The sequence below is a fragment of the Tachysurus vachellii genome, chromosome 13, assembly GCF_030014155.1.
Source record: "Tachysurus vachellii isolate PV-2020 chromosome 13, HZAU_Pvac_v1, whole genome shotgun sequence".
NCBI lineage: Eukaryota > Metazoa > Chordata > Actinopteri > Siluriformes > Bagridae > Tachysurus > Tachysurus vachellii.
Window position 1 is genome coordinate 19,262,635 of NC_083472.1, and position 10,271 is coordinate 19,272,905.

The 10,271-nt window shown below is 41.7% G+C and overlaps 1 protein-coding gene across 3 annotated transcripts in view; it reads right to left on the bottom strand.

The window, feature by feature from the left end:
- fgfrl1a (fibroblast growth factor receptor like 1a) overlaps nucleotides 1-7,099 on the bottom strand; it is a 43,353-nt gene extending 36,254 nt beyond the window's left edge. The window contains exons 1-3 of one of the 3 annotated variants that reach the window (XM_060884496.1): nucleotides 6,690-7,099; nucleotides 5,426-5,506; nucleotides 4,872-4,969 (exon numbers count right to left, since the gene is read on the bottom strand). In XM_060884496.1, coding sequence (XP_060740479.1) covers nucleotides 4,872-4,935 — 64 coding nt within the window. In that variant the 5' untranslated portion in view covers nucleotides 4,936-4,969; nucleotides 5,426-5,506; nucleotides 6,690-7,099. Of the gene's footprint in view, nucleotides 1-4,871; nucleotides 4,970-5,425; nucleotides 5,507-5,668; nucleotides 6,107-6,682 lie in introns of those variants that run through there. The other 2 variants (XM_060884497.1, XM_060884494.1) reach the window with 2 other exon arrangements.
- Nucleotides 7,100-10,271: the final 3,172 nt, after the last annotated feature.

Below are 10,271 nucleotides of genomic sequence, written 5' to 3' on the forward strand. Positions count from 1 at the left end.
AAAAAAACCTTGTGTGTCAACAGCGAGTGCATTAGGGGGGGAAGCAAGCGTAAGAGGTATAAGAGGTAAAGGCCATCAATCATGTGCGTGCCTTGTTTTGTTTGAGACTGGTGTGGCATTCACTCTCTTGCTGCTGAGAACCCCACCAACATGTGACATATACACAGCTGCTGGAAGCGAGCAGGCCCTGACACAAACTGACATGCCAAATCCCAAAGAAAACAAGAAAAGCTGTCTCCAGTTGGATGATGCCTTTTCAACAACTCATTTGTATCTCACCCAAAAGAACAGCTGGGGAAAGCGGGGGTGGGAGGGGTGTGTGAAAGAGCGAGAGAATGGCGGAAGGAACATGTCGATATATATCGAAAACCAGGACACACAGGCGTACGCCAAGGGAGATCTGACATGTTATTGTAAGACCTCTGGTGAAGGGTCAAGCATGTGACCTAACCTGGCCCATTCCCTGGTTGTCTGCTCTGACCTATGACCTCTTCTGCAGAGGACTGGCCAAACACAGACCACCAGCCCACAACAATGAGCCATTGACGCATCAGGGTTTAACAGCAATTCCTGTACACTGAACAGGAGGGAGGGCAAATAAGGGAGGAAGTGAAAGGTTTGTGAATAAGAGCTGAGAAATTGCTGTATGATTCTCAGCAGCTCAAATCTTAAATCTTTTCTTCACACTAAACGCTCCGATCTATAGAGATTTGTTTTCATTGTTTGTGGATTTATCTATTCTTTAACTTTTATTTATTCTAGTTATTTTTACTTTCATTTGCCTGTTTTTTTTTTTTTTTTTTTTAGGAATAACAGAATCTCCGTTATGGTGTGTTGCACTCATGCTCCAAAAAAAACCCCAACTAAATAGTTAAAAAAAAAAAAAAACACTAAATATTCCATAGAGTGGTCTGTCTTCCTTCTTAGAACCTCCCCCATAGAGCAACATGATCCTGTACCAGCATCATGCTTTCACAAAGCAACAAGGCCAATGGAGGAAGCCTTCATCCGTTCAAAAGAACTGACGGATCTCCGTTCGGCCATCAAAAGAGCCACCATATGTCTCTCCTCCTATTACTTCCACTCAGACTCTCTTTTAATGGTTCCTTAAAGCCCACGCCCCACATGGCCTATAATTACATTTATTCCGAATGACTTCCCAAACTCATAACCTTTAAGATTTATCTGGTTCATCTGCAGTGGTTTGGTCTTTCAGAGCGCTTCACGGGAAATGTCTGTAACTCAGTGTGAGCGAGATTTCAATCTGTTAATGTTTTTTCCGCTTCATTACTGGAGAATGTCCCTTGCAGTCTATTGCTAATGAGAGTAGGTGCCACAAACGTAGCTCTTATGTAAACAGCATTTGGCTTCTCTAATAACTGCTTTATTGGCTCCACTTAACGACAGTTCTTCCTATTGCCTTTCTTAGCGGAAGTGACTTTCACGGTTTTCTCTCAACATTCTAGTCACCGCGGGGGATCTTGACACGCTCTACTTTCACTCGCTCATTTACATTATATAGTGGTGATTTCCTTAATGCTTAGTGTTGCAAGACCGGTGAGAGCAACACAGTACTGCTATTAACACTTTTCCTTGAAAACAAAAAAAAAGAACATTTATTAAAACCTGTAGTTAACACAATGTTATTTCTAGGCCGTGTTTTCTTTGGATTTTTTAATTCATTACTAGCAAATAGGTAGTGATTTATAGTGACAAATCTCTCCTTTAATCATTACTGGTGTGTGAGGTTCTTCAGTGTATAAAGTTAACAGACTGGAATAAGTCACTACTGCATCAGAGAAGACGTGAAAAATGTTGAGCACAATCCATAACGGCCGGCTTTCTAGATCAGCTTGTTTTGACAAACCTAAGACCTTAAAGTAAAGCTCTGGAGATAAATGAGGGCTGCCAACTGTGACACAATGTTTCTTAAACACCTTTAAATGAACTTCCCCCCGGCTTTTCACTGGTGATAAACAGTCGAGGAGAGAGAAAGAGGGGAGAGGAAGAAGGAGGGAAAGCGAGAGGTTGGGTGAACAAATGCCTTGCTCTCTGTCAAGCTTTTACTTTTTTACTCTATTTATTTATTCATTTCTATTCTTTGTCTTTTGTTGTCTGTTGCGTGCTTTACATGACTGAATGTTTATTTATTTGATTGAGTGCTCTGCTAAGCCTGAGATTTGTATGTCCTTAAAATATTTGCTTCAAGGGTGGTCGAGATAAACAAAACAACTGGCGCCTTCGAACATGCTAAAATTTCTATTTCTCACCTCCGCCCTCTGCTCTTACTGTTCGGAGAGGTGAATTACTCCGTGTCAAGCCTCATATTCTGGAATGAAGCTAGGCTTTAAATGATTAAATACACACCGTGTGAGATGTCAAAACAAAAGCAAACTTAGCTTGATAAAAATTCCAAAGAAACAAACATTTCTAATCTTCTCTTGCCTTACAAACTTCAACTCAAAATGATGCTCAGTTTATTACTGTGTGAACAAATTGCTCAAATTCCATGTGGGGCTTTTAAACATGCTTTAGGCATGTTTGGCCAAAATGTGACTCAGTTGGGATTTGGATACGCACACGGCACGCATAAACTCACGCTAGCAGGAATAGCGGGTGGATGGAGTCAGAGTCTAATTTGTCTTGCTTGAAGATGCTCGAGTCCTGAGGCATTGCGTAAGCTGACCTTTTCCGTGAGGCTCTACGGAAGCTGCGAGCAAACCGCACTTCCGCAAGCGAATGGAAAATGTTAGTCATCTGAAATGATGTGTATCAATGTTCATGAAGCAGCAACAAAAATAAAATGATTTCGTAGAAAACCTTGGCAACAGCGCTTAACGGTACAAGCCTTTATTTTCACTACATCACCATGCCACCTAGTTAGTTGTTTTCTTCGATCAATTCCATATCAATGCAATTAACTAGCTAAAAAGCACTGCATGTCTTAAGGCATTATGTTAACAACCACTTTTTAGCCTAGTGAATGAGATTTTTGGGCACCCAGCCCACATGACTGGGCAGAACATTGGAGTTTTCACTTGCCTGTTGGGCTAATAAATGTAATATAAAAATAAATTTCCACTATTGCATTTTATTATGTTCTAAACAGAATTCATAATATGAGAATTATCTAGCATGCTGACATGATTAAAAAGTGGTAGATAATGTCATGTAATAACCTATGGTGAGCTAGTTGTGTATTGTGTATTAATTCAACCTGGTGTTTGAACTCAACTTCCAATCAGGATTGATGTGTGTAGTGCAACAAGTGGTGGGACTCGGAAAAAGCATCTCATGCTATAATTACAACACTGAGGTGAAGCCATATTCAGCATAACTACATACCAAATGAAGAAGCAGCATTTATTTCTATATCTTGTTGATGAACCTAAAATTAAAAAACGAATGGCCCAGACACTAAATTTGCTTAGGCTCGGTGCCCGAAGCTAGCGCTTTGTCCATGGCTACACAGATTCTATACAGGTCAAATAAAACTTCTTCACAGCGAACACACATAAAAACACCTCCTTCTGAATTCTACTGTTTGACAATGTGGGAATTTGTGCAAATTATGAAACTGAAGTATCAAATGACACCAGATTAGAAGAACATCCAGTTTCTCACAGCATCAGGGCCACCATTTTAAGGGGCTTTAAGTGATAAACAGACAGACTTTTGTCTGTTTAGTTCTTTTCCCTGGTCCATATCAAGTGCAACATATCAAATGTGCCCACAGGTACGTGCTCTGATACGATCAAATCAACAAGTCACTGCTGATTTACAAGACTATCCGTCTAAAACTTGTGGTAAACAAACAGAACTGCTTAATCTAATCGCATTGCTTGTGACATTTTTGTTTACTTTAGGAGACGCATCTCTGTGAAGACTGCGGCCCGGTGACCGTGAATGCCACATTGTTCTGGGACGCAGATGCGATCTACTCAGATTCTCTCTCTCTCTCCCCTCTGGCCTACCCCTCCTTCTTCACCCCTCCATCGCTTCTCTTCGAGTCTCGGTGACAGGCTGTTGAGACTGAGACGTATGTTAAGGGCAAAAAGAGAGAGACATGGCTGCTCACGCTTCACCTGCAGCCCTGATGGAGTGGAGTCACTGAGCTGTGCTATCTCCCCATCTGCAGCCTAGGCCTGCATTCAGCCACCACTGAATGGAAACGATGGCTCGTTCCAGGCAGGAGAGAAGAAAAAAGGAAGGCCGGAGACTGGCTAATATGAGAGGATCGCATTCTATAAAGCAAAGCCAGTGACGACCTTTGAAGGCCTCACGGCTCCAAACCTGGTCTTGAACTCAAGAGACAGGTTCAAGGAAACCTTTCAATGTAGTGAACTCAGGAAAGTAGAGGAAAGACAGGACATAAATTGCCGAGCTGGGCTGGAGCCGCTTTTTCCCTTTTCATGAAAGCCAGTTAAGACTATTAGTGACAGAATGGAGTTAAAAACAACTTTAAAAAATTACAAATTGAATCTTGCCTTTTACGAATCTTTGCCTTTTAAGAATGAAAAAATGTGAATTCTACTGAAACTACCTTCTCATATTTAAGCTGCGTGATTAGCATTTTAGTAAAATTTAGTATCAGACTTTCCAGAATTCTCAACAGTCATATTTTATAGTTGCACTGTATTATCTCTGAAACTTTAGAAACTAGAATACACAGATATTTAAATGCTGTAAGTGTGTAATTATTTATGGTGAATTACATTAACATAATCTTGGTTTGATATTTAAGAATTTGAAAAAGTTATGAAGTGTTTTATAGACAGTCGTGCTGTCAGGCTGTAAAAAAAAATCGGGACTTCTATTTCCAGATTCCTATTAATTGTTTAATGATTTAGACAAAAATGCCTTTTACTCACCTCGAGCACAATTTGTCATGTAAACGATATCAAAAAGAGCAAGAACAATCCACAGAAGCTCCATGATGTCTGCAAGAAAGACTTTGGTTTTCTCGAATCTGTGTGAAAAAAGCATGAACATATTTTTTCAGTGAGTAAAGAAAATCATGTTGTTAATACGGGTGCAAAATTAAGACCAGTTACACTTGGAGGAAATGATTTGTAACAGACTAAAAAAGTCAAAAAGACTTCTAACTACATTATAGTGTTGTTATAACAAGCTTTCAATGGATTTAAGCAACAAGGTATTAAATAATAGGGGGTGAGGGGTATCCTAGTGCTTAAGGTGCTGGGCTACTGACCAGAAGGTCATGAGTTCGAATCCCAGGCCCTTAACCTTTAATTGCTCAGTTGTATACAATTGAAATGAATTGTAAGTAACTCTGGATAAAGGTGTCTGCTGTGAATGTAAATAACAAATGGAGATTAGTCACTAGCAACACCAGTGTGAAGACTAAGCCCTAGGATAGTTTCAAGTAAGGGTTTCTAACAAAAACAATCAAAAATAGACTCACCACAATTTAATCCTCAGTGCTGATAAAATCTCAGGCTCACATTTTTCCAGGCAAATGAAGTTTGGTTTATTCAGTGTTTTACTGCCAGAAGTATCCAAAAATCCATGAAACAGAATAATCCAAAGTTACAGAGTCTTCTTTTCGCGTTAGAGCACAAAGATTATTAAAGCTTTAAGCTCTTTTTAATTGGTGATATATATATGTAAATATGTATATATATATATATGTAAATAAAGCACGCACTGATTTTGGCTGTCAGTCTCGCGCGCACGGTAACCGGAGGCTACAAGCGTGCAAATATAACGTAGAGATTCAGAGATCTGTTCTACTTTCGCTCTGCTCCAGAGAAATCTTATAACTGAGATAACCGCACTCCTGCTAACCCAAAACCCAAGCCAAATAAACAGTAAAAGTTAGCACTCGACTCCTCGAGCTGAAGTTACCGTTAACTGGTTATTTAGCCCCGCAGCAGCAGCACGAGCTCCCGTCACACTGCATTGTAAAGTCCCCACGACGCCCCGCCCCCGCTGGAACTTTTAACCAATCAGAGCGCTGTGAGTTATAAACACGTTATTTATAGTCGATAGTAGAGTATGGCCGAATCCCAAATCACTTCCTATTGGAAATATGATGCACTGCCTGGTCCAGAAGAAAAAGTTCCTCTTTATATCAAATTTTGTGCATTGTATAACCTCTTTCTTTCTATTGCATAACTTACAATCTAAAAACTGTATATAGTTTTGGTTTGTTTTCTAGCACTTCATGACGGTTGAACACTTACTGCTCATAAATAAAATAAATAAATAAATTGTACCACATAAAAATTGTGCTATAATTCAACTAAAATTCAATCATATGTTTTTGGGCACACGGAAAAAAGAAAACAAGAAAAGAAAACCACAACAAGGGAAACACGACGTTTGCTAATTGTAATCAATATAGACAGACTATTATAAGTTTCTTTCTCCTTTTCATTCCTGATAGATTTGTACAATATTAAGGTCAGGACCTGACTGGTATTAGGACTGTAATAGGTTAAAAGCAGAGGCATTGACAGAAAAAAACAGGTACAGCTAGTTTTGTACCATTATAGTTGAAGTCTAGCAGAGCAACCAGCTTAACTGTTTACTTTCTCACGGCACACAGCGCCATCTTGTGGTGCTTCCAAGCAGACAGACAGCACACACACACACACACACACACACACACACACACACACACTCACTCACTCACACACACGCACACACACACACACACCTGGTACCTGGGTGTTCACATCACACCGGACCTGTCTTTGTCCTGTCACATCAACACCCTGGTGAAGAAGGCCCGGCACCTCTGAGAGCGTCCTGACGGGTAGCATCACCTCCTGGATCGGGAACAGCACCATGCAAGACTCTCGAGCCCTCTAGAGGGTGGTGCGGTCAGCTGAACGTACCATCCACACCGAGCTCCCTGACCTGCAGGACATCTACAGCACGCGGTGCCGGACCAGAGCCAGGAAGATTGTAAAGGATCTCAGCCATCACAACAACGGACTCTTTTCTTTGTTGCGTTCAGGGAAACGCTTCCGCTCCCTGAAAGCAAACAGAGAGAATGAGGAGAAGCTTCTTCCCGCAGGCCATTCGGAGTCTAAACCAGGAAACACCCAGGATCTAGTACTGGACCTCTCTCTCCATCGTCACTGTTTTTATGCACACCTTTTTTTGCACTGACACTTTAACTCTAGACTTTCACTTTAACTCTGAACTTTGGACTGCCATTGTCACTTTAACTCTGGACTTGCACAGCACAGTGCCACTTTATACACTATATACACCATTTACACACCATACTGCACCTGGGCACTTTAAGGACAATCTTTAAAAACCATACACATTTATGTATATACATTATTTTTGCACTTATATTTTCATATTTTATATAGTTTTTTATATAGTTTATATACTTTTTATTTATCTATCTCCTTTTTTTTTTTTTTATCCTAAATTAATTCATTCATCTTCTACCGCTTATCCTTATCGGGTCACGGGGAGCCTGTGCCTATCTCAGGCGTCATTGGGCATCAAGGCAGGATACACCCTAGACGGAGTGCCAACCCATCGCAGGGCACACACACACTCTCATTCACGCAATCACACACTAGGGACAATTTTCCAGAGATGCCAATCAACCTACCATGCATGTCTTTGGACCGGAGGAAGAAACCGGAGTACCCGGAGGAAACCCCCAAGGCACGGGGAGAACATGCAAACTCCACACACACAAGGTGGAGGCGGGAATCGAACCCCGACCCTGGAGGTGTGAGGCGAACGTGCTAACCACTAAGGTTTCCTCCGGGTACTCCGGTTTCTTCCCCCGGTCCAAAGACATGCATGGTAGGTTGATTGGCATCTCTGGAAAATTGTCCCTAGTGTGTGATTGCGTGAATGAGAGTGTGTGTGTGCCCTGCGATGGGTTGGCACCCCCTTATCCTAAATTGCATTCCTTTTTTTTCTTTTTTTTTTTTTTTTAATGCTTATATACCGGAGAGATGTAAAAAGCATTTCACTGCATGTTGTACACTGCATGTATGTGTATGTGACAAATAAAATTTGATTTGATTTGATTTGACACAGACATACACACACTCACTCTCTCACACACACACACACACACACAGACATCAGAACCAGAAAGAGCTTTATTGCCAGGTATGTTTTCACATGCGAGGAATTTGTTTTAGTGACAGAAGCTCCACAGTGTAACAGAATGACATATACAATATACTGTATATACAATTTGTATGTACAAATGTGAAATGTGCAATTGAAATATAAATAGCATGTGCTTTAAGTAAATAATGTGTAAGAATAGTGTTGCGTGTTCCGCGTATGTTAAGTGTTCATCAGATGGATTGCCTGAGGGAAGAAACTGTTCCTATATCCGGTCGTTCTGGTGCTCAGGGCCCTGTAGCGTCGACCAGATGGCAACAGTGTGTGTGTGATTTGGTAGCTGAGCTGAACCAAACAGTAATTGAGGTGCAGAGGATGGATTCAATGATGGCAGTGTAGAACTGTTTCAGCAGATCCTGTGGCAGGTTGAACTTCCTCAGCTGGCGAATGAAGTACAACCTCTGCTGGGCCTTTTTCACAATGGAGTCTATGTGAATGTTCCACTTCAGGTCCTGGGAGATTGTGGTTCCCAGGAATCTGAATGACTCCACTGCTGTCACCAAGCTGTCCATGATGGTAAGTGGGGTTAGAGCAGGGGGTTTCTCCTGAAGTCCACTATCATCTCCACTGTCTTGGGCGTGTTCGGCTCCAGGTTGTTAAGACTGCACCAGACAGCCAGTTGTTCAACCTCCAGTCTGTAGGCAAACTCGTCACCGTCCTGGATGAGGCCAATCAGTGTGGTGTCGTCTGCAAACTTCAGGAGCTTGACAGAGGGGTCATTAGAGGTGCAGACATTTGTATACAGGGAGAAGAGCAGTGGGGATAGGACACAACCCTGCTGGACTTGAGTTTTCCCAGTCGCATTAGCTGCTGCCTGTCTGTCAGAAAGCTGGTGATCCACTGACAGACAGAGGAGGGCATGGAGAGCTGGGTTAATTTGGGCTGGAGGAGTCATGGGATGATACATACACACACAGCTTTCTGCAGATTTTGGTATAGGAAAAGTTCTCCCTGAAATGTACTAAATGTGTTTACTCTAAAAAAAAAAGAGGTGCCCTTTACTATTCTGGTACTATAATGTTACTTAATGCTGTGGCTTTGTTCTTGGTGTGAAAATTCTGTTATTCGTTACTGGGTGCCACAGTGACGCCACAGGAGGACATTGCTAGTGCAGTGCTAACATTTTACAGAAATACAATATATTGCCAAATGTTTTGAGACGTCTGCCTTTACACACACATTAACTTTAGGGCCCAAACTTTGTAGCTATAACAGTTTCGACTCTTATGGTAAGGCATAAAAGGTTCTACAAGGTTTAAGACTTTGTTTTTTGGAGATATTTGACCACTCACTAGAAACCCATTTGTGATGTCTGGCACTGATGTTGGACGAGAAGGCCTGGCTTAAGTCTCCTCCCTAATTCATCCCAAAGGTGTTCTAGCAGGTTGAAATCAGGGCTCTGACCAGGCCAGTCAAGTCGCTTAACCATGTCTTTATGTACCTTGCTTTGTACACTAGTGTGTGGTCATGTTGGAGAAGACCATCCCCAAACTGTTTCCATGAAGTTGGGAGCATGAAGTTATCCAAAATATCTTGGTATGCTGAAGCATTAAGAGTTCCTTTTACTGGAACAAAGGCACCAAACCCAACCCCTAAAAAACAACCCCACAGCATATTCCCCCCTCCACTAAACATTAAATGTGGCACAATGCATTCAGGCAAGTACCGTTCTTCTAGCAAGTACCGTTCTTCTCGCCAAACTCGTCCAACAGATTGCCAGACAGAGAAGCGTGGTTCTTCACTCCAGAGAGCATGTTCTAGTGTCCAGTGGTGGCATGCTTCACACCACTTGGTGATGTAAGGCTGGGATGCAGTTGCTTGGCCATGTAAACCCATTCTGTTAAGCTCTCTACACTGTTCTTGAGCTAATCTGAAGGCCACATGAAGTTTGATGGTCTGTAGCTATTGCCTGCAGAAAGTTGGTGACTTCTACACACTGTGCACCTCAGCATCATCTGACCTCACACTGTGATTTTACATGGCCTACCACTTTGTGGCCAAGTTATTGTTATTCCTAATGGCTTGAATTCACTTTTTTGAATCGGAGTTCCTAAAAGTGACCCATTCTTTCTAAAATCTTTGTAGAAGGAGTCTGTACACACAGGTGCTTGATTTTATACACCGGTTTCCAT